Source organism: Lipophrys pholis (genome assembly GCF_963383615.2).
Source record: "Lipophrys pholis genome assembly, chromosome: 1".
NCBI classification, from domain to species: domain Eukaryota; kingdom Metazoa; phylum Chordata; class Actinopteri; order Blenniiformes; family Blenniidae; genus Lipophrys; species Lipophrys pholis.
The window spans coordinates 44,539,251-44,564,188 of NC_137635.1; the positions used below are offsets into that span (position 1 = coordinate 44,539,251).

Sequence of the window (24,938 nt, forward strand, 5' to 3'; positions counted from 1 at the left end):
TATGTTGTCAGTTAGATAAATGGCTGCACAGTATCAGGTAAACAAGCGATCACGTCATAACATAGAGTTTTGACATAACGAGATGATTTGCGTTGACCACGAGCAAATCAGTTTGTAGACTTCGCTGGTTTTAATAATTTTTGTGATTTAGATTTCTGTTTTATATTCACCAGGTATAGAATAATCAGTGCTGTCATTCAACAATATTTTTCATCACCATCAGTTTTTGCCTCTTGTTTTTTCACACCAAAAGATGATATTCCTTTCCGACAATAACAGTCCCACTCATTGTGTACTGTTAGAGGTCAAAGGGTCTTCAGATGCTTTACGGTCTTTCAGTTTTTGAGCAGCCGAGTGGAACGAGCAGTGTGAGTGTACGTTCAGTCTCGGGTGGTTATCCCACATCACACCTCCCAGCGGAGGGGCTGTGGTGTGAAGTGTTTGCCCCTGCAGAGGTCACTGACTGGCGTCCTCTGTGTCTGCAGGAGCTGGAGGCGGTGCGCGGGGGCGAGGCGGCGAGGCTACGGGAGCTGAGCGCCGAGCAGCGGGAGTTGCGCAGCGAGCTGGAGGCGGTGCACAGTGAGCAGGCGCGGCAGCTCAGCCAGGCCCGCCAAGAGCAGCTGGAGCTGGAGACCCGGCTGGAGCAGCTCCGACAGCAGGCCTGCGCCTGCGAGCCGGGGGCGCAGCGCCAGCAGGAGGCCCACTACACCGCACAGGTACGGAGTCACAGGGTTCACCTCTATTTACAACATGCGGTGTCAAACATGATGCCCATGGACCAAAACCAGCCCGCAAGAGACGCCAATCTGGCCCCAGAAAACGAGCAAGCAAATTGTAGAAATTCCAAAGAAGCCATCATCTTTTTTATCATAATTTTAATTTTCTCAAGACGAGTGGACCCAACACCGCAGTAAGACCCGAGCTCGGATATCAGTGCTGCTGCCATGATAGCTAACAAATCAGCATTAGTCTCAGCGCTATGCTACCACTGCAAGCCAACCCCCAATGATTTGAAGAGAAGTGTTTTCATTGTATTTTGCACTACAAAATATAATTTAGGCCTCATTTGCTCAGAGAAACTTTTTGAAAACGGCTCCCAACGTGAAACTCGAAAACACTCCGTCTCCATGAAACTGGGGAAACCGCAACTTTTCTGAAAAGCTCCTACTGTATATGTTCACCCCAGCCGTGTGTGTGTGTGTGTGTGTGTGGTTTCATTATAAAAACAAAAGGCCCAACATTGACTACATGAGTTTCTCATTTTCAGCATCTCTGCCATTTCTATGTAAGCGAACAAAACATTGCAGTATAAATGCAAAACTTTTCTGAAACGAAAATGCAACGACGATGCATTTTCATTCAAATGTCATGTAAACATGGTCTAAATCTAAATAAACACAAAAAAGAGAATTCATTGTGCAAACACTCATTTACTCCCACTTCCAACTGCACTGGATTACCTGTATATGTAAAGGTAACCTGAGTGACTAATAATGATATTATAACTAATACTACAATGTTTGCAAATGGACAAATAAAACGGCATAAATTGTTATGTATGTTTGAATAGGGTAAAGTATCTAAAACTGCTAAAAAGGTCATAAACCATTCAAATGTTAACAACTACTATAATGGCTAATATGGCATCAACAGCTAAACATTTAAAACTAAATAAATGTCATTTTTAATTCTAGTTCTTAAAATTCATTGCTTCAACAGCAAAAAATATAAATCCAAGTTTATAAACCGTATCATCTTCATTTTAAAAGTTAAACTTGATTCAGACAAAGTTTATTTGGAGCAAAGTGACACATTTTTTTTTTTCATTCATAAAATGATTGGACTGTGTTCTTTCGAAGCTTTTTCACTTAAATGTGTATATAAATGTGTGCGTTTGGGTTCCTCCTGGACTTGATCTTAAGATAGTGGCGGCTGCGTTGGCCCATCTCCTCCCTCCTCCCGTCCGCTGGCATGGCACTCCGGCTCTGCGCCAGCTTGAGGGGGTGCGTGCATATGTTTGGTTAGCGACCAGTCTAAAGCTGGCCGCTCTTCAGTGCATGTGCAGTCATTTTAGGACCAAACGTGTTTTCACAGTGGAGGCTGGTGTATTTGTGGCGCCTTGGATTGAACTCGGGCATTTTAAAACACAAAAATCATAGAAATAAATAAAAACTTCAGTATGTTAGGCAAGGGGGCATTTTGTTATACGAGCTAAAACAGCTAAAGTTCCTGAAAATGGCTAAAATGCTTAAAACCGGTAAAGCCGGCTAAAACAGCTAAAATGGTTATTCAAGTGAAAACTGAAGACTTTTGTCACCTTTGGGGGGCCAGTTACACCACACTGAAAATGCAACATTTTGAAAAGGCTGTCTCTTAATGTTGATAGCATATTGTTGGACTATTGATGCTTCCAAGTCAACGGACGTCGTTTTTCAAAACGTTGCAGTGTGAATGGCAAACTTTTTTGAAACACTTGAAATGTTTTCAAATAAATGAGGCCTTAAATTGTAGAAACTGTTAAAGTAGCTAAACTAGATGAGATAACAAAAAAAAAAAAAAGTAAAATGTTTAGACCTGAAAATAACGTCTGAAATTTGCATCTTCCAGTATAGGAGATCCGTGGGAGTTGTGTATTGTGTGATGTCCTCTGTCTAGATACTCTGTCCATGTGTGAGTGTGTCAGACCTCTCCAAGTCTTAACCCTTTGCCTGCTGTCTCCCCTCAGCTGTCGGAGCTGCGCCAGCGGCTGGAGCGGGCGGAGAGCGACCGGCAGGAGCTGCAGGAGGAGCTGCGGCGGGAGCGCGAGGCGCGAGAGAAGCTGGAGCGCACCATTGCCCAGCTCAAGCAGCAGATGGCCCAGTCCGGAGCCATGGGGTACAGCCCCTCGCCGCCTGCCACCCCCTCCACTGGACCCCCCAATGCCCACTCCCCACCCTCCATGTCAGAGGTGGGAAGCCACAAGTAACTGCCCCCCCACCCCTCCTCCTTCCTCCTCATCACACCAGAGGAGGCAGGTTTTTTTTTTAAGTTGGGCATCTGACCTCTTCTCCCTTTATTTCAGTGTAGATTTTTTTTCTTTTTTTTAATAATTTAACATTTCATATGTTTTATGCATTTTTTTTCTCTCGTTTTCCAAACAGTATTTAAAAGTTTTTCGGGCATGTATGTTTGATTTAATTTATAGTTTTTACTGAACAAACTGCTGCTTCACAAACACAATGCTGGTCTCACTACACACCAGCTCCCTCCCCTTCTCCCCCGTCACTATATCCCCCCCGACCACCCCACCCCCCCCACGCTTCCCCCGCGGGGGAGCGCTAACCACACTTTTGGGACACGGACTCATGGCTCCTCCTCCAGGACGCCCCCCGGTGGCGACGACCTGCTGCACACAGTAGCCGTGTCGGAGCTGCCCACCTCGATGAGTCCCAGAAGTACCAGCCAGCGACCCGCAGGAAACTGTACGGACATGAGTTTTTTTCTTTCTTTTCAATTATTTTCTTTGCCGTCGTTGTTGTTGCTCCTTTAAAACACAGAGAAATGTTTAAACTATCGAGTCTTTATGGAGGACAGAGACCTTTACTGTACAAAAAGAAAAAAATACAAAGACATTATAACTGATGTCGTAAAACCTCATGAGAATATGCCAAGAGTGATGCTGAACTTGAAGTTTTTCGGAGTGAGACCCCCCTCTTCCCCCCGACGCCATTCTTACACGGATGAATGATATTACCCGGACCCCTGTAGAGTCATTTCAACTCAGATCGAACAACACCTGGATTACAGATCGCCATGCAGGAAAATGAGGCTTATTTTTTATTTTTTTTTGTCTTTTCGGATCTCAAAGTGTGAGGTGGGCGCAGAGAGCCTCGGCATGCAGGAGAAATCTAGGGTTCAAAGGAATCCCCTTTCCAAGCTGGTTGAAGGGTTGAACTATTGTTTATTGTGTTAAAACACTAATTGTTCTCACTAAATTTGAGTTATGCATTTTAACAGTCATTTCCTAAAATGTGAAGATTTAAATCAGGCCCTCAAGATTAAATTATAACTTTGCATCCTTGAATTGGGGCTCGTCCTAACACACTTTAAAAACCTCTCAAACTTGTTTTAGCATGCGTCAGGCTATGGAAAAGCCTCCAGTTTGTATTCATATTACATGTGATGTGAATCAACTTTGACACATTGTTGACACATTGACAACATATTTATAAAAGTTGCAGTAAAGTAAAGCCTTTTGTGTTGCGCGTCTATTATGCAAACCACCAAGAAGCCCTAAAGTGCAGCCTGCAGCAGGAGACAATGACCACGGACATACACAGATATGTAGCCATCGTTGTTAAACCTTCATAGAAAGTACCAAAAACAGAGCTTTGAACTCATTTACTTCTTACCAAACTCCCCGTAGGACATCATTCAGCAGAATTTCACACATTTGTAAGATGAACTTCCCGATATTGAAGAGCTGCCAGATCTCGTGCATTTTTAGACAATTCTACAGCCAGGAAAAAACAACAAGGTGGATCCTGTGTGTGATCACTTTTGGAGAAGTTAGCAGCACTGTGTGTATTCTTACTCAAACTGGAGGTTTTTACCGAGCCTGATGGCGTGCTTTGGAAACATGCTGGAGAAAGCTTTTTAACTGGCTCATCTTAACAATTCTGTCTCCGGCCTGTGACGAGATGGGCGACGGCTTTCAGGACTGCTAGAAAAGTGAACCCAGAATATTCCTCATACAAAAGAGTCTTTGAAAATCCAACCGAAAAGTTGGATTTTGACTTTATAATGTAGACTACCCACGGTGCGCTATCACCAGGGGGCGATGGAGAGAGATTCTGGCTTCACTTTTGACTAGCTATCCAATCGGCCATCTTTTCTTTTTAAAATTCAGTCTGTGATCTGCACTCTGCTGTTTTACACTAGATAAATCTACCAGCTGCCCACTGTTTCCGTCTGACCAGACAACCCACCCACACACACACACACACACACTCACACACACCTCCCATTGCTGCGACGCTGGCGCCGTTCCCCTCTGCCAGGAACCTCCTCACAACACTGTGGTTTTCACCCACTTCGGGCGAGACATGAAAAACACTGTGCTCCTTTCAGCCTCGGCTCACAGAAGCTCACGAGCGGTGTTTGGCACTTCACAGCCCCCCCCCCCCCCCCCCAGAAGCCCCCTGGGAAAGGAATGCGTCTGGGCACGGTTGAGGCGGTGCAGCTCTTTCTGGGAGGGAGAAGAAAAGCCGGAGACTCACATGTGCGGTAGCCGCATTTCCACCAACGCGTCCGGCGTCCTGGCACGCCGGCGCACACTGGAGTGTGTCGGTGCGTCGCGGGCATTCAGGCCGAACAATGGCCCCAGCGTTCCCAGCAGATGATCAAAGAGTGGTCTGGGGCCTCTCTCTCTCGTTCTGTGTGTGTATGTGTGTGTGTGTGTGTGTATCATTTGACTTCATTGATAGCTGACGGTTTTATCTGTCATCTAAGAAAGTGGGTCGCAGGTGAAAGCGGTTGGTGCAGGGCTTCACGTTATTCTGCCTGACTGAACAAACAGCTCCGGGTGAGGAAGAGGAGAGCGAGCGGGTGAGGTGGGCAGATGCTTTGTGGCAGACTGGGTGGCCCCGGACACCAGGGGTACCGAGGGGAGCCCCCTTGTTGTGTTTTTTTTTTTTTTCTTTTTTCGTTTAGTTTTTTTTATTCATTCTGTACTATCAGAATAGGGGCAGCTGTTGTTTTTTTTGGGGGGGGGGCCCTGCCCACCCTCTCTGGGTTAGACTGTACAGAATCACCCTCCTCTCCCACACTCATATATTTTACCCCAGAGGAGAGAAAGAGAGAATTTCTCGGTCCCTTTTACACGACAACGTTTCCAAGTGCGTTTACACGAGAAGGGTGCTCGGAGCTACTAAAAATGCAACTTTTGGAAAAAGGCTCCTAAGAGTGGAACTTTTTCGAAACACTCGGTCGCCGTCTCCGTGTCGACGGCTGAGATGCTGCTACTGCGCACCACGGCCAGAGTAAAAAGTTCTTCTGCACATTTGTGAGCAGACGCACAACAACAACGTTTGCCTTCAGAGTGTCAGGACTCCCAGTCCAGATTCTCCTGGGATTTGGTGGTTTTGAAGTTGAGAATCACCCAGAATAGCAATCCCAACTTTTCACCTGAAACTTTGTCGTGTAATCAGGGCCTTATTGTGCCAGTTTCCGGGCAGGAGTGCTCTTTAATAAAAAAATAAAAAAAAATGTTATTGCCACTAAAGACGATGCCTGCAAAAGTGCGTGTTTGTAAATAATGGAGTGTTGGGGGGGCGGTTTATGGATGGGATTGGCCTCAGCTAAACTCTGAGCTTTGTTTTTGTTTTTTTCTTTTTTTCTTCTTAAATCAATGCATCTGCTATAAATGCAAAATCGATAGACATTCCACTGTGCTCCATGCAGACTTCTTACACAGCTTCCCCTTTACCAGGCAGGGTGCAGTCGTAGCTCAGAAGAAATCAAACCCCTCAACACAGCCTCCACCCATAATCCATCTTAAACCTCTATTCAAATTATGAAAGAAAATATTTAACGTATTAACTAAAGATTTATATTCACTTTGTAAATACAGTAGTCATTAATATATTAACTGTTATTATATAGATAATCTTCTAAAGGTTATATAATTTGGACTAAGGCTTCAGTCAGCTGAGAGAAGACCGCAAAAAGAGAAAATAATACTTCCCCTTTTCAACCCCTCCCCGACTCAAAACAAGACTGTTTAATGTGTAATGCAAGCCACCCTTCCTTTGTGAAACCGAGCCAAATTTAAAAAAATATATATATGTTTAAGAAAAAAAACGTTTTTGGGGGAAATAAATAGCAAAAGAAGCAAAAAGATCTTTTATTTTGTATTTTTGCATGTTTTGCTGCCCCTCCCACTTTTTTAAACTTTCCGTGTCACTTGGCAACAATCTGTTTATTGTATTACAAAACAAAACAAACAAAAAAAAACTAAAAAAAAAAAAAAAAGTCTGGAAAAATTCCCTTTAAAAACAGACTTTTGAGATCTGCATGAATATTTGACAAGTTTTTTTATGAATAAAGTTTGGCTGCATACAAAGTTAAGAGTCTGATTGTGACTTAAGTTGTAGCATAACTTGATGTGGAAACCATGTTTATCTGACCAAGACAGCAGCTCTGAAAAAAACAAGATAAAAACTTCCTCTTTCTCTGGACGCGTGGTTATAATCTCCCAATATCGGACCCCCGACTTCCCCAAATGCCAACTCCAGGATAACCAGTATTAATTCTTAATCTCCAGAAAATAACCTTTTAACCCAACTCACGTAGTTTGCATTTTATACAAAAGGGGGCTCTATTTAGCGTCGTTGAATTGTACACCGCGATAAAAAATTTTAAAAAGAAAAAGAATAAGGGAGAGAAATCCTTTATACCGAGGCCGGTTTTTTGCATTTTTTGCAGTGTTATGAGATCTCGGTTATAATTTGTACAGAATTTCTACAGGTGTGAATTTTTGCCCAACTGAATTGGTCTGTGTTTTTCAACGCAGGATTTGCATTACCATCTGGCCCTAGGCCATTTGTGTGTGTGTGTGTGTGTGTGTGTGGGTGTGTGTGCGTGCGCACGCGAGTGTGGGTGGGGGGGGGGGGGGGGGGGGGGGGGGGGGGACTTGTTAACAAGTCCAAGGTGACCTTTGAAGTGTTGCAGGTGGCTTTGCTTTGTAGCCGGGTGTGTGATTTTCAGCCAGTAATTATCCCCGGGAGCGACTGAAGAGTATCATAGTTTTAATTCATACACTTTCTGTAACACGTGGAGATGAAAACATTCAATGGCTTTGCTAAAAAGAACCCCCCCCCCCCCCCCACCACCCCCCCCCCCCCCCCCCCCCCCCCACCTCGATGCTGTACTGAAACATGAAAACGCAGTGTCCGTGTATGACCATTGCATACTACGTTGCCAATACTACAGTGTGATGAGACTTTTGTTCTTGCATGAATCGAGACACTGTTCTCCTACCTCATGTTGTGATATAAAAAGATGTTTTTTAAAGCAGAAGACACTGCATCTCTAACTGTTTATCATCATTGATATTTACTAGTAAATTACATACCTGTAAATGCTTTTAGCTAATACCTCAGTTGTATCTAGTGTTTGTTTTTTTTTTTCTGTTTTTGCCCTGCTCCCTGATTTCAGATCTTGTAAATAAACCCTGTATAGACAATGAACTTGGATCAAATTCAAGTAAAGTTCTGTAGTGTCAAAACCACGATCGTCTCCTCGATTCTATTGTCTGATTGCGTGATTGTACATATATGTTATTCACTCCACATTAAATTCAATTTTATTTATATAGCACAGAATACAACACAGTCATTTTGGAAATCCGGATGGAAAGGAAAAACTCCCTTTTAACAGGAAGAAAGGGGACTGTCTGTTGTTCCGGTTGGGGATAGGAGACAACAGGATAGGACAGACAGATTGTGGGGAGGGATTCAAACCCTGGTTCGGGTAGGGGTTAGAGATTCTATGTTCAGTTCAGCAGAAGACCCTCAGCCTACAGAGCAGCTAAAACCTGTGTCAGGAATAGCAGCATGGTGATCTGCAGGATAGTTGAGACAGAGAAGACTCGGTACCTGTCCATCTCAAGGTAGGAAACATCCTCCAAAGCAAGAAAACATGGAGAGCAGCAACAAAAAAGAGGAGGTGTGTTAGAAATGTGCAGGTAATCAGGTTGGTGGAGGTGATGGTATGTAACCTCGGTGTGACCGCGCAAAAATGGTCTTAACCAGCCACCAGTAGCACTCTGTAGGCCTCTCTGAGGATTTGAACCAGCAAGCATGTGTGGTAAGTGCGCAGCAGCAGGACAAATCCATCAGTGAAAACATGAAGGACGCTGATGGCGAGGGTCACGACCGTGTCCACAACAGCCAGCGGGACACTGAAAGCTCCCAGAAAGCATTTGCAGGCCAGGCTGTGCCACAGAATCGCTTCAGCAGACATTTCTACCCCAGACTGAACACAATGACATTAATGAAGGTGTGTCCTGTGGTGCAAAATACAGTAAAGTGTCTTGATTTTGCCAGAGAACAGACTTCTCTGTTCTTGTAGCCACCCACCGTTACTGGGGAGTCGATCCAGCCATAAGATGGATGGAAACAACAACATATTTTGCTATGACTCCTAAAGCAGGAACTATGGCAATAAGTCCGTTATGATCAAGGACACTTCGACAAATGGTCAGGGTGAGATGAGGGAACCTTGGGGAGACAATCAGCTCTACCAAATGAGCCCACCCGCCCTCAATAATCGTTTTCTTACTCAGATTAAATTATTCTTGTCTGCGCAGTTATTTGTTGAATAATAAAAGGGATTCAGATGTTCTTACTTGACTGCACAGTGGTGAAGTGGTTAGTTTATTAGCCTCATAGCACTATAACACTACTGCGTGGTGCTACTGCTGTAAGATATGTTGAAATATACATTGAAAAGCCTCTGCTCCCTGGATGTCTCTTGCCTTTGACCTCCAGTGCGTCTTGAAACGCCTCCGACCCCTTATTTAAACACTATTTCAAAATACCTGCTCTCTGACAGTAGGCTTCCCTCCCTGCAGTAAACCCAGAAAGTGTAGTTCCGCAGCCAACCAGCGGGGGCTGAATATGGCGCTGTGACTTTAAATGAGCGCCTCTTAGGGCCACACGTCACATCCGGTGATGCTACCGTCCTGTGTTGTAATATTTGATCATTTTCACACTGTTCGTCCAGTTTCTCTTTAAAAAGAAAAAGGCTTCACGGCGCTTGAACACAGCCGAGCCTGCGTGAACTAGTACCGATATGAGCGTGTTTTCCGCTCCGTGACAAAGTAAGGCCTCATTCAGGCTGTTTTTGATGCGTTTTAGCCGAGGCTAGTAGCTGGTTAGCTCTAACTAGGTTTGTTATTATTGACAGAAAGCTTCACCACAGACTGACAATAACTTATTTTTATGTGTTAATTATTGACAGACAGCTTCAGTACTGACATCGACTCATTTTTTATCCTTATTATTTTACAAGTTTAACCACTGACTGATACAGACTGATTTGAACGTTTCTTATTTTCAGACGCCTTCATTACAGACTGATGATATTATTACCAGTTATTATTAGTAACTCTTTTTTATGTTTATTATTGACAGACAGCTTCACGACTGTCTGACTCATTTTTTATATTTTACAGTCATCACATTTATATTATATCCATTTATAATACATTGATAATATTAATGTGCCTCTTGCAATGTGCTTGTATTACACAGTAGCTAATTCTTATGTTCTCACTTTCTGTTACTGCTCTTATTAAACCACTTCACCTTATTACCTCTTATTGTTTGTCATCTATCACTCTTGCAACACCGATCTTTCCCCATTGTGGGATCAACTCTTTATCTTTTATCTTATTTCAGCTGTATCATTAAAGTTGTTAAGTTTGGATGACTTTGCCAACGAAATGTATGTGTGTATGTATGTATGTATGTTACCACCTTTTCACAACTACTCCTTTGAATTGGATGACATTTTAAGTGATGATTAGTCATCATCCAAGGACCAATAGATTAGATTATGGGATGTTACGGCTAACGGTTTCCGAATAAATCCCAAAAAACTGCGAAAAAATGTCCCATTCGTCTCCTTTCATCTTATCACACGAAATTTCCATTGAAATTTTCTAGTAATAATAACACTAATAAATCTCCCAGAAAGCCTTACAGCTGCACCGTAATCTGGTAGCTGAGCCGTTTCCATAGGGACAAGTCGCGTTTCACACACCTGATCTACCTACTTAGCATCGAAATGAGCACACGGCTATCATACCAGCAATGTTAACTTGGTTTTGTACACAAATGTGGAGTTATTGAAAGTATACTGAGTGCCCGTTCTATTTAAGTTATTGAATGCCAATTAAGGTCTTTTTGATAGAACCTGTTAATACATACCCTATTCTGTTTGCCCTTCCATTTTTGCTATAATGTGCAACAAAGTTGTTTTTTTCATCTCTGTAATTTGTAAATAAGTCAGTCTTTGACTTGAGTAAGGCTAAAATCGACTTTGTGTTTTCTCTATCCATTCCTATTTCTTTTGTCAAATTCTCAGTTTCGCAAACATAATATAATGAGCACATTCCTTTGTAAAGTATAAAATTACTATAGCTATATAGCTATAACTAAAAAAATTGGAAGACGTATTTAATGTCTTCACAGAGTTTGTCTTGACATATACTCACTTCATAATCTAGAAACAGTGGATTTATGATAACATAAAGCACTAAAAAGTAGCACATCCTTTGTTTTATTTTTAATACTGTAGTGTTTTTGGAATGAATTTTAGCTTTGGGGAAGAAAAGAAAGTTACTCATAGAAATTTGTGAGTGTTGACTCAATTTTTAATGTCATCTCAGTGGGTGTTTTGTATTGCTAAGTCAATCTGTCCATTGCAGAAGTCTCTGTCTTCGTTTTTTTTTGCAGAATGCAGAATTCCGAGAGTCCGTCATCGAGGCCCCTGGTGGCCCCTGAGGGAAGCATGGCACGACCGTCGGGTACCCTGGGTCAGCTCTCAGAGTCAGCTCGGCCCTCTAGGTACAGGGAGCACCCGTCCAGGTCACCAAGGAGACGCCGGGAGGGGAAGAGGTCGCAGCCCCGGGGGGATGGTCACGAACAGCTGCTGTGGGAGATCGAGCGGCGAAGGTTGCCAGGCCAACACGAACACTCGGAGCCCTCTGGTTCAACGAGCGACGCAGCGGAAAGCTCTCCTAAGAGGTGTGCGCTGCAGGTCGCCAGCTGGTCTGCTGCTGCGCCAGAGGCTCAGGACATCCGCACATGAGTTGATCTTGTCTTCCCCTTTTGCCCCCTTTTTTTTGTGCGTCCTCACAGAAGAGCCCACTTTCTTCATGGACCGTATCCGGCCACCCACTTCGGACCCAAAGCCTGTATTCTTCCCAACCCAACTTCAGTGATGTAAGCATGAGGCGAGCACCCGTCTGTGTACAAACTGTTTTCTCAGGCCGTTGACATCGAAAAGTTTGTGTAACTGTGAAAGATAAGATAAATTGAGCCTGCTCTGATTGGATGTGAAGTGAGATGTGACTCATGGTACGAGCCACACATGGTCATTGTAGGCCAGCCTCATGAAGTTTTCCTTCGATCTGATTTGGAAACACACAAACACACGCAGACGAAGCCATCCGCACCATGCCGGTCATCCGCCGCACAACAAAGGAGAAACGGCAATGGTAAAAGGGTAGAAAGAAAAATTATTATAATTTTTTGTTTTTTTCAACCTCATGTTTGGAATTTGACCGTTACTCATCGGCACATTACATTGAAGTGACACATGAGTTAATAAATAACTGGGAGCAAGTTGTTGAATATCCGTGTTGCTCACAAGACGAGATGTCTGTCAGGATCCAAAGCAAACTGAAACAAAACTCTCTGGACATTGTGTTTAGGTTCAGACTGTTATTTAGTCTTTATTTTTGTGACTTGTTGTGATAGGCCGTGTGTGTCGGATGAGTGTACCTTTTTGTGATTTGTTTACTTTCTTTCAACTCAGGCACATCCAGGACCCGGCCAGCCAGAGACTCACCTGGAACAAACCTCCGGTCAACGTGCTGGTCATCAGGAAAATCCGAGATGAGAGTCTGGTCGAGCCTTTCAAGGAACTCTGCAGATTTCTGGTGGAGGTACAGGACATGGAAAATATATGCTGAGAGTATGACAGTCGTGTTTGACTGATGTGGGATCATTGAAGCTGATATCGGTGAGGTCTGTGCTGCCACATCACGTCACTGTGCTACTTGAAATCACTAGCAGCATCAGAGGCTTCTATCATGCCATAAGTTTTTATTATTCTTTTTTTTTATTCTTTTTTTTTCCTTTCTTTCTTTCCTTTTTTTTTAAGTTTTATATATTATAAAGAGACAGAAGCCCTGAAGCACACTGTGACTATTTCAGCTAAACAGGCAAGTCACAACAGCACATTTTACAAAATAAAATGGTAAGAAATGAATTACCTGATTAATTAAACTCAGTTGATAGTCCAACAGCAGCTTCAATCTTTCCATTAAACAATAGTATTTTAATTATTCTCCTTTTTCATGCCTTTCTTAATCGGCTTGTTTTAATGTACATCAATGTGCCCAAACCAGCACAGAACAGCGTCAGTCTGCATACCATTACATGTAATAGAACTTTTTTTGTTCTCATTCATCTATATATCTGCTCAGGCTCATGCAAATTCCCATTACTACTGTCTGTATGTGTTATGGATGTTCTACGTGAAACAAATTCCCCTTCAGGTTGTTCTCTGTGCGTTTGATACAGCATGAATGATGGTGTACAGGCGCCGCAGCTTATATTATGGGATGCCATTTACAATTCTCTCTCTGTGCTGCTTTTTTCTTCAATAAAAATGTGACGATTTTACATGTTGCGCTTTAAGCACTGCTGGTCTAAACGAAGCCCATGATCCTGCTGGGAAGCGTCATGCAGCAAAGCACAGAGTGTCTCCAGAAATATTTATGATACTGAGGAGCAGCAAGTTAAAGTTAAAAAAAAAAAAGGAATCCAGGAAATGGTGCAGACATGTTCAGGAAAGCCACAGTCTGGTCTGAAACAGTTCCAACACCTTTGGACCACATGTTTCTAAAACAAGAGCGGTCACTGTTGGCATCGGGCCAGGTTTACATTCCTGGATCCTGAAATTGGTGCGTCTGGAGGTTGTTTTCATTTCGAAAGGCATGAGGGTTGTCTGCGTGTGTTTCGTGTGCCAGGAGAAGCAGATGATGGTGTACGTGGAGCGCAGGGTCGCCGATGACGCCACGCTGTCAAAGGACGAGGCCTTCGGATCCATCCGCAATCAGCTCTGCACCTTCAGAGAGGGTGAGACAAAAACGACTAACAGTGCAGAGGTGTGGAGCCGCGTGGAAAAATCGTGAGGGTCTATCTGCATTTCAGCCATTTAACCATCCCTCTTCCATGCTGCTTTATCCGACTGTGTGAAGGCGGGATCCATCACAGGACAAACAGACACGCACACTCACACATCCACTTGTTTTGGGCTATTTAGAGTCACTAATTAGCTTCAAAGGCGTATTTATCGACTGTGGGAGGAAAACCAGAGTGGCAGAGAAAACCCGAAGTGTGAAGATGAAGCTCAGAAATAATAACATGCACAACATATGTATGCAAAAGACTGACTGATCTGCAATAAATCATTTCCATGCGCTGTGCCTTCTCGCTCTCATGTAAACATATTGGGCAATAAGATGGAGCCATACTCAAATGTTTGCCCACTAAGTGGCTGTGAGGGTCAAAGGTCGCGAACAGTGTGGAAAGCGTGGCGAGAGGAAGACAAACGAGGACTTTGTGTTTGCCATTCATCCGATATCTTATCAACTTCATTAAGTTGATAAGATAAACACTTGTGTGAACGTTGCTTCAGGAGGTAACGTCTTCGGGCGATTTCACCATAATTACTTTGCAATCTACTAAAACATGGGAGTGGGAATAATTCCTTTTCATTTTAATTGAAGAAAGACGGGAAAGAAACTGCTCTGCTTCTGAATCACTGCTGGTGGAAACTGCAGAATCTCATATGAACATAAACACAAGGAAACAAAACGCTCATGTAAATCAGGAGCAAGAGAAAGAGCACCGTCATTTGGAAAAACATCTCGAAGCACAAGGACATTCACGTCTGCTTAAATGTTTGTATTTATCACAGATCATTTAGTTACACCATATTTGACCACATTATCACACGTTCATCTGATGTCGTGCTGCCCGACCGGGAGTCGAACCCGGGACTTTCTGCACCAGTTTAGACGCGTCGAACACATTTTAGTTGAGGGGCCACAAACAGCTCATGAGTGAGCCGGACCGGTCAAATAGTGCCACAATAAGCTGTAAATTTGACGTTTTTCTTCGTTGTGGCACAGAGTATACGTGATGAAAATGTCTTCATTTTCACAAAACCAAACAATTATCACTGAAATCACTACAATCTAAACATTAAGTCAGTTATATATGTCAAATATAACATCATACTTGCCACCCGCTAGACTCTTTAGATTCTGCTCTTCATACGAGAGAAGGTGAAACAACGTGATCAGCAGTCATTTTTTGTGACGACAGGTTACGATGACATCTCCGACTGCATCGACCTCATCATCTGTCTGGGTGGTGACGGGACTCTGCTCTACGCTTCTTCTCTCTTCCAGGTGTTGTCATTTATTCATTTAAAATCCGCCATTATTACTGTCCGAAGGAACCGTGGCTACATTAGAGTGACCAAACGTTGAATTATTTTTCAAGATTCTTTGAACACGTGTTTTAAATGGACTCATCACCGGACTGGTTTTGACCCACAGGCCTTTTGCTTGACGTCCTTCGATTCTCCACACCTTTATGAGAACCTAAAGTGATTCAACCTAAATATTTAGATAAAAGATTCAGCCACTTGCATCAGTTTTATGTGTACAGTGCAGCTCAGTCTTCATTGTAAAGCATAACACTTCAATCAGCTGCTCTTATTGGGTGAAAGACACACTTTGTTTTTATAGTCTTCTTGATTAGAGAGCTTGTGAAGACATCGACGTCTATATAGCTGGACTGATTAGAAGCTCCTTCTCTGCTCTGCAGGGCAGCGTCCCCCCGGTGATGGCCTTCCACCTCGGCTCTCTGGGCTTCCTCACACCCTTCAAGTTCGAGTCGTACAAATCTGAAGTCGCAAAAGTGTTTGAAGGTAAACTGAGGCTTTTAGTGAAAGAGCAGGGTGCTTTCTGACTCCTCGGGAACCGTTGTCGTTTTAACTTTTGTGCCTGCGGTTTTCAAGGCAACGCGGCCATCACTCTGCGCAGCCGCCTGAAGGTGAAGGTGGTGAAGGACATGCTCCAGAGGACCGGACAGCAGCCGTACAGCAGAGAGCCGCAGCAGGAACACAACGGGCTCCTTCCTCACGGACACGCCAACACCGAGGCCGGGAAGGTCACGCTGCAGCTGCAGGTGAGGAAACGTGTGTTTAGAGGGACGATCGATCCTCCTTCTGCTGCTCCATCCAGAGGACAGACATGGAGCACTGAGAGAATCCACACATACCGAAGGTCGATTCAGAGTCACCAGTTAATATGTGACTTTTCAGGACCTCTTCTGTGGTTCCTTGAAGCTTTGACAAAAAATATTTTTAGTTTAGTTTAGCAACAAGAAAAAGCCTCAAGAGAAAAAAGTTTTATTCTTAATGAATATTTGCTGCGATTGTGGAACAAAGCTGTTGATCAGTTTAGAGAAATTGACCTCTGAGAAAACTCAGATCAATGTACTAAATGGTGAAAAAGTTTTAAATGGCAAAGAAAAGAACTGTTAATATGACTAAATCTGCTCTTATAGTTTAAAAAGGTGAAACTGAGACAAGATGAAACTGTTGCTAAAACAGCCAAAAAGGTTTAAAACTGTATGAAAGTTCATTTGACCATTTGAGAAGTACTGCAGAGGATGGCACTCAGTTGTTCCACAAGCCGTCACGGATGGCAATGGACTTTTCCGAGATGCGTGTGTTGGCTTTCCAGGGACTGAGCATGATGCAAGAGTTCCTCCTCAGTCACGTTTGTGGAATATTGTAAGTGATGGACAGTTGCTGGGGCAAAACATAAACACGTCTTGTTGGCGACCCAACTTTCCCCATGCAGAAGTGGCTCATGAAGCCGTTTTCGAACGGAACATATGCAACTAGAGGCTGAGCAGTGCAGGATCTGTTATTCAGCCTCCTGCACAACCATTACCTGAGCATGGTACACACATTGAAGTCAAAAACTTGTCTCACTACGGTGTAAACATGTCATCCAGAATTAAAAAAGTAGAGAAGGTGGACAATATATCATCCAAAATGGAATAAAAATAACAACAAAAAAGAGAGAATATAGTCAAGGAAAAGCAACAAGAGCTTAAAATAGAAGTTAAGAAACAGAAATTGCAATATCATACAATATAACGTGAAACGTCAAAGTACCACCTTGCTTGTCTCCCTACAGTGTAAACATGTATTCACTCAACACCACAAAAGGAAATGGAGACCAAATGTTTAACCCAATGGAATAAGAATTACTGTGCAGTTTATCAGGGTTTGGTATGATGATGGAAAAAAATGCTCCTGATATGTTTAAACCTAAGGCAAGCTATAAATGTCATGTGCACAAGACCTGGCTGTCTGTGTCATTTAAATAAACATTAGCTTTGATTTCTATAGCTTTCTGCACATTGGGAGTTTATCTCAATAGTTCAACATCCAGAACTTAGAGCCTCTTATTCCTACTAACTAATGGAATCAGTCATGAGAGTAACCAGAAAAGTAGCTTCACTACGTCTTAAAGGCTGTAACAAGCATGAATTTATAAAAAGGGACACAACTCAGACTGGTGGAGTCACTTGCTGGATCATTGTGTACCTTCTAGTTGAGTTGCTCTTGCTGCAGAGTTCTTGTAAATATTTGGTCATTCTAAAAAAAGAAGAAAAAAAAGGCCATATTACTGCAGTCGCCATGTTCCTGTCCCACCCTGGTTATGATGCTGTAATTACTTTGTGTGTGTGTGTGTGTGTGTGTGTGTGTGTGTGTGTGTGTGTGTGTGTGTGTGTGTGTGTGTGTGTGTGTACTTTTGGCTCAGTGAGGCAGCATCAGCTGGGTTGCCTTGACAACAGTCATAATAAAAACCAGCTTGTCGCAGATGTGGGAGAGCGAGTCGGATGTTGTGAAGGCCTGTTGAGCCAGTTGCCATGGCGACCATGGCGTCAAGAGCGGGAGACGACGACGAAATGGATATTTAACGATTCCCGCCGCTCTCTGTCTGACACACTGTGTATCCAAACAGCATACCAAACGCACACGTGCGTGCGCGCGCGCGCACACACACACACACACACACACACACACACACACACACACACACACACACACACACACACACACACACACAAACACAGGGTTGCAGTTAGTGTCTCGTTAGTCTTTTTTTCCCCCCGTCTCATCGATGGGAGACAGTGACGGATTGTTCTGGAGCCCGATCGCCTGTTCGACCTCGCATTACATCACGTCTGCAGGATGTTTGTGTTGCGCTCGGTACGACGTCAGTACAGCTGCCAGACATCTCAGCCAGACTCGGCGACTGGAGCCAGGAACATGCAGGGAAGCCTCCATTCTGGAAAAAAAACATGATAAAACTAATAATTACACACTGGCAAGACAAGTTCATAACCTATACTGCAATCAATTTAAAAACATCACGCCAGTTTTTATCCTCTCTGTCATGAAACTAATTCGTATTTGTTGACCTGCAGCAGGGGGCTTTCCCTGTCTGTGCCCTCCTCCTCAACCCACTGCACACTGGGAACTTCATTTGTATGCTGCGGGCCTGTTGTAGTAGTTCCCCATGGTACCGGGCAGGCATTAACCCACTGCCACTTCCCGTCTGCCGCCGGGTGATTTAATGTTTTTATTGATAGCGCTGATCAAATTTACTGTCTATTATAGGGAATCGCACTCCGCCGAGAACCCGAGGTTCTGCACGAGAATCTGGTTAGACACTGCTCAACGGCTGCAGTCACTCCACATCACAGGCTGTGTTTTATCTCCAGGAGAGGTTTTCCTGCCGTGTCTCAAGTGTTCAGACTGAAAGGTCGAGGATGGAGGGATTAGTTCTGGTGAATAGCGCCACTGTTGGAGACGGCAGGAACACATCACATTCTTCGCAGTTTGAATAATAATGCTCTAAGGCAGGGTGTCAAAATACATTTTTTGTTGAGAGGCCACTTACAGCCCAGTTTCCTCTTGAGTGGGTCAGACTGGTAAAATAGTGCCATAGTAACTTATAAAGGTTTTTCTTTGTCGTAGCGAAGAGAATAAGTCATGAAAAAATCTGTATTTTCACAAAACAACATAACAACATGACCTCATCCAATAATATTCCTATGTCTTTTGTATCACTTCAAGTTTTGAAAGCCATTTTTGTCTTTCTATCATGTCATAGCTGGGTAAAATTTAAAAAAAAAAGAAGCAGAAAATACTCAAAAAACATCATATTTACATAAACATTAAATTGAAGTTTTGCACTTGTGTAAAATAAGTGTGGAAATGAATTAGATTTACTCCAGATGAACTTTCCACTGTGCAGACTTGGGACTTCAGTTCTAGCCAATGGCCTCTAGATGGCAGTAAAGGTTTTCTTAAATTCACTGTCATGCAGCGGTGGTTTTGCAGATACAATGGTTTTAGTATTTGCCATAAATTACCCCCCCCCCCCCCCACCCCCACCCCCACCTTCCCCCACAACCTCCATGATCATGTATCAGCTGCATTCCTCCAGATTAAAAGCACAGCTCAGCCCTTGTTTAGAGGTCTTCTAACATGAACTGTGCAGGTGCTGAACGAGGTGGTGGTGGACCGAGGCCCCTCCTCCTACCTGTCCAACGTGGACTTGTACCTGGATGGACGCCTCATCACGTCGGTGCAGGGAGACGGTGAGCAGCCGCACGACTCCCAACTGAAGCTTTTACCCTCGTGTATAAATCCTAACCTGAGGAAACGCCTCGTGTTCCCCTCCAAGGTGTGATTGTGTCCACGCCCACGGGCAGCACGGCGTACGCAGCGGCCGCGGGCGCCTCCATGATCCACCCCAATGTCCCCGCCATCATGGTCACTCCCATCTGCCCGCACTCGCTCTCCTTCAGGCCCATCGTGGTCCCTGCCGGGGTGGAGCTCATGGTGAGGACGCCGTGGACCATGATGCATCACTTCTTCCTGTTCTTCCAGTCCGTGCTGCTCTGGAGAGGCCTGATCCTCGGCCGGCGGTCACGGCTCCTTCCGCTGAGTCGAGGGCCGTCGTTTAGCACCTGGCTCTGCAACCTGCAGCTCCGGAGCCACGTGTGACTCTTCAGCTCCTCTCTAGCAGCTCCATGAAGCTTTCAGACAATTTTATTTGAGTTCCACGTTGATTTATCAAAAATGTTCTCATCTCCAGGGTGAAAACAGCAAAGTAAAGTAAAACAGCGAAAGGAGTCAGGATAAATAGAATGGATAAAATAAAAACACTAAAATAACTGAAGTTAGTAAAACTAAATAATTATACAGGGAAAAATGGTCAAATAGAATGATTAAACTTGTTATGGGGGGAAAAAGGAACAAAAGAAAAAAGAAACAACCCAGAAAAAAAGGAAGAAACAAAAAAGGGAAGAAAATATAAAAAAAAAAAAAAGAAAGAAAGAAAGAAGGAAAGAGAAAGGAAAACCAAAGGTAGTGTAGCTAAAACTTCTCCAACCATTAGGAAACATTAATGGCTCAAATAACTCAGACACATAAAATGTTTAAAGTGGGAAAATCCATGAAAAAAAAAAGGAAAAATCTCTGAAAACAAAAGCTAAAAGTATAATAAAGTACATCTAAATTGCAGCTATGACACTTCATGAACGCAGCTTTCTTCATTTCAAATCATTTACATATTTTGTGGCTCCAGACATTTTATTTGGTGGAAAATCTGGAAAACGTCTCTTTTAGTCGTAAAAGTTGCAGAAATGATCTGTTCTCACTGCTTAACAGCAGGTGGCACTAGTGAGTTGACCACCACTATTTCAAGTGTAGAATATGATATTCAAGGTTTCAGACTGTGGATCACTGACATGAGTTCTTCTACGTCAGAGGTTAAAACCATCAACGCTGAAGTGTGACGTAGACCGACGTGCTGAAACCACATCCCAGTTTAAATCTAGATTTGTGCAAAGTCGTGAAGAATTTTAGTTTTGAGTATAATGCAGATAATAACTCTTAAAAGGGAGTACTTCTTAGCGTAGACACCGGATTTCCTCAGTACTAATTGAAACTTTCTATCAAAGGTGATTATATTAGGGATACTATTGGAGAAGAGAATTCCCACTTGACCAGCAGGAGGTTGTACTCCACCCGGAGGTGTGGGTTGATTTTCTCACAGTTAATTCTGTTAGAACGGAGTCAGAATCCACCGAGCTGCACAGTTTCCTCCACAGTATTTCATCAATCATACTGTACATCATGTTTATTTCCGACACTGTGGAAACCGGCTGTGTCCTCGTCTCGTCCTCAAACAGATCACCTTGTCTCCTGACGCCAGGAACACGGCCTGGGTGTCGTTTGATGGTCGGAAGAGGCAGGAGATCCAACATGGAGACTGGTGAGAACCACAAGTCCTCCTTCCCTGATATCACGTTTGTGTGCGGGTGTGTGTGTGTGTGTGTGTGTGTGTGTGTGTGTGTGTGTGTGTGTGTGTGTGTGTGTGTGTGTGTGTGTGTGTGTGTGTGTGTGTGTGCACGTGTGTGTGTGTGTGTGTGTGTGTGTGTGTGTGTGTGTGTGTGTGTAGAGTCAGACTCACCAGACAAATGTCAACACCGTGACATTTAAACACACGATACTGCTGCAGCTTCCCAGTGAATGTTTACAAAAACTGTAAAGTGTTTTCAAAAAGTTGTGTTTCCAGTTGCTCCGAGCACCGCTGTCGGGCAAACGGACGCCCAAAAACGCAACGAAACTTTTCAGTTTTCGCTTGAAAACAGACTCAGGCGTATGTTTTCCCTCCCGACAGCATCAAGATCACCACTTCCTGTTACCCCGTCCCGTCCATCTGCTGCCACGACCTGGTGTACGACTGGTTCGAGAGCCTGGCTCAGTGTCTGCACTGGAACGTGCGCAAGAGGCAGGCGCGACTCGCCGACGTCTCGGACTCGTCGGACACGGAGAACTGAGGCGGCGGCGGCGGCCTCTGCGGACGAGGGTCATCGGGGGATGATGTGTGGACTGTGACATGGTGTGACGTCACACCGAGTAGCATCACCAGAGACGAGGCCGTTTCCTCTGGGTTCTGATTGCATTTCATTGTGCTTAGTTGGTTCTGTAGCTTCAGGAGGAAACAAGATTCTCTACGTGACGAGCAGCTGACGCTCATCGATGTTCTGTGAAACGTAACTGTTGTGGCTGCTCGCACTGTTTCTGTATATTTGTACATAGAAGAGCCCAGAGGCTGATCTCATGTCGTGTGATATTTATATGTTCTCCAGACAGGAGCGTAGAATGCTTGTAAAAAATAAAACTAATAAAATGTCACTTCTGTTCGAGAGTCAACAGAGACGAGAAGAATGTCATTTATTGTTGCACAAACATCTTTAAAAATATCCTCAGTCTCACCTCAGAACAATGACAGTAATAACAGGAAATGTAAGTTTTTCTTCTCAAAGTGCCAAGATGGTTTGAATATTTTGCACAAAATGAAAAATGAAAGTCATTAAACATACTAAGATCAAACATATTTTACAGCTGATGTGATTCTCATCGGGCCACAAATACGACTAAACACACTTGAGCAAAATGTTCGGAGTACAAATAGGTTAAATAAATTCAATTAGAATGGATTAGGAGACAGTACTGTGTCCTCATCCAAGATGGCGGCCGGCTGAACGCGCTGCAGTAGTGACGCACGGAGATACGCACGGCTCTGTTTTCTCTTCCTTTCTTGTCCTTGGCTACAGAAACAGATAAGTGATGCAAGCAAAGTTCATCTGCCTTGAAAATATTCTCCCAGTCCCCAAAAGTTCTAAGTTGTGAAAAAAAAAAAAAAATTCAAAATGCTTTTAATTATCAAAATGTGGGCTTTTTTGGTAGTTTTCTCTTTTTTTTTTTTTTTCTTAGTTTTTTTCAGAGATTCTGACATAACCAGAGTCGTGCAACAGTTGAGAAAATTCTGTCCAGTGGTTTGCTGCTAATCTGTGTTTACTCTGGTTTGGACTTTTACTTTGCGAGGGCTGATGAGCTGTTGTGTCTGCACGAGAAAGCAGCTGTGCTTCGTGGGCTTTAGTTGACAGCACAAAGATAGTTCCAAATGAAGACCATGGACCCCAAAGCATATCTCTGCACACACCTCTATTATTATTCATTTCATTTCTGCTTGCAGAACTTCTGCAAAGGTCATGTGATTAGCAGTTCCTCCTGCAAACTTCACCGCCAACAATCATTCTTATTATTTTCCAGCAAATCAAATTCACCAGGAGCCTCAAAACCTATTTAACCTTTAAAGTGAGACCAACAGCTCCTACAGTCTCATACAGTAGTTTTCAACGTACAAAAATGACCTTGTTACAGAAGTTTCAATTACAACTTAGGATAGTCAACGTTTCATTATATATTCAGATGATTTTGTAGTAATATCAAATATGAATATGTACCAGGCTTAATGTAGAATAATACATGCACAGAAAAGATGAAATGAGCTAAAACATAAACACTACTGACAGAGAGAAGTTCGTCTTATGGCTAAAAACAGGAAGAACATTTGAGCCATTTTATCTCCTTTTTTTTAAGTTATTTTTTCCTCTTCTAAAAAGTCTAGTATTTTTCTCATTTTAGTTATTTCATCCACGAGATCAAAGTAATTCCAAAAACAATATGAATAAAGACACAATGTTGAATATATAATTATATATAGATATATATAATTTGGTGAACGCTTCAGGCAGCCGGAGCTGCAGGTTTCTAATCACACGGAGTTGGAAGACACAGTAACCGGCAAAACATCGATATTCAATACTCTCAAAGTTTTTTGGATCGTTCTCTGGACTGAGTCCAGTTCCGTTGTGCAAATACTTACCGTATAAATATATACTTATTCTTCGTTTCTATCGCCACAGTGACAAATCCATTCTGGGAACACAATCACAGTACTCGTGTGCTTTCTATATTTTTATTGCAATGATAAGATACAGATATATTTCCAGACATCCAATTTTTTTTTATTTTATTTATTAAATTATACTCCCAATATTTTCTGGCGACAGTCTCGAGAATGATATCGATCCAAACGTGGACAACCATGTGATCAAAAGTGACTTTTTTTTTTTTTTGTTTGTTTGTTTTTTTAATAATGACCGGAGAGTAAACAACGGTTTTACAGCTTCACTTTGATTCCTCCCAGAAAAGGTGTGACGAGAAGCAGCAGCAGCAGCAGAGAGAGTCATAATACTACAATATACAACAGACTGATACTGTGCAACAGTCAAGAACATCCGGGAGAATCTTTTTCTCCACATTTATATTTTCTGTGAAATGTTACGCCAACATTATTTGAGAGTACAGCCACTTTCATACCGGGGGAACGAGAGATGCACTTTGCCCATTTATTAGGGGAGAGAAACAACAACAACAACAAAAAAAAAAAAGACACGGGGGAGGGGAAGAAAAACTAAACCGTGGAGAAGCGTGTTAAAGAGTCAGAGAGCTACAAACCTCGGACAGACACGCCAACGTCTAAAAAAAACACAAGAAGAGACAAATAGAAACTAATTATAGGAAGAGTTTAGAGACAAAGAAGGTTTGGTAGAATGGACCAGGTTTGGTTTGATCTCCACTTTTTGAGAAGAATTTCTATGAAAGATTGTCAATTACTTTCAATCGGATCCTCTTACCAAACCGTATTTGAGCCGTCTAACTGATTCCCACTAAATCTGATCTAACCAGAACGAACATTTAAAAAAAAAAAAAAAAGAAAAAAGAAAAAAAGGATTAAATTCCCTCCTGACAGAAAAGAGGAGGGGCAGTCACATGTTTCATCATTTCTTGTGAGTACTGTATGTATATACTTGATATATCAATAGAATCCATATATAAACGATACATTCCTATGTTTTTACTTAAATATAATCATTGCTATGACTAAAAAGAGCGCCTACGACTTTTCTAGCCAGAAGAGAATGTGCAGGAACGGCTTGGACCTCGGTACCGTTGGATCGCTCGCTGGTCGTCACACGGTGGCTTTCGTGCGAGACGTGGAGGCGGGACTGGTTTCGGGTGCGCGCTCGGAGCCAACGCACCTTTTTATTCTGGAGACCTAAAAGTTTGCACACCGG

The 24,938-nt window shown here is 43.1% G+C and overlaps 2 protein-coding genes across 2 annotated transcripts in view; both read left to right on the forward strand.

The window, feature by feature from the left end:
* skila (SKI-like proto-oncogene a) overlaps positions 1-7,634 on the forward strand; it is a 36,642-nt gene extending 29,008 nt beyond the window's left edge. Inside the window, exons 6-7 of the mRNA XM_080458979.1 lie at positions 486-716; positions 2,726-7,634. Coding sequence (XP_080315105.1) covers positions 486-716; positions 2,726-2,965 — 471 coding nt within the window. The 3' untranslated portion in view covers positions 2,966-7,634. The remainder of the gene's footprint in view (positions 1-485; positions 717-2,725) is intronic.
* Positions 7,635-9,690: 2,056 nt separating this feature from the next.
* nadkb (NAD kinase b) lies at positions 9,691-22,341 on the forward strand. Its single transcript, XM_080479716.1, has 12 exons — positions 9,691-9,862; positions 11,502-11,792; positions 11,907-11,990; positions 12,586-12,715; positions 13,805-13,913; positions 15,168-15,253; positions 15,675-15,777; positions 15,868-16,037; positions 19,439-19,538; positions 19,625-19,782; positions 21,138-21,220; positions 21,629-22,341. The coding sequence occupies exons 2-12, from the start codon at positions 11,503-11,505 to the stop codon at positions 21,786-21,788; spliced, it is 1,473 nt and encodes a 490-aa protein (XP_080335842.1). The 5' UTR covers positions 9,691-9,862; position 11,502; the 3' UTR covers positions 21,789-22,341.
* Positions 22,342-24,938: the final 2,597 nt, after the last annotated feature.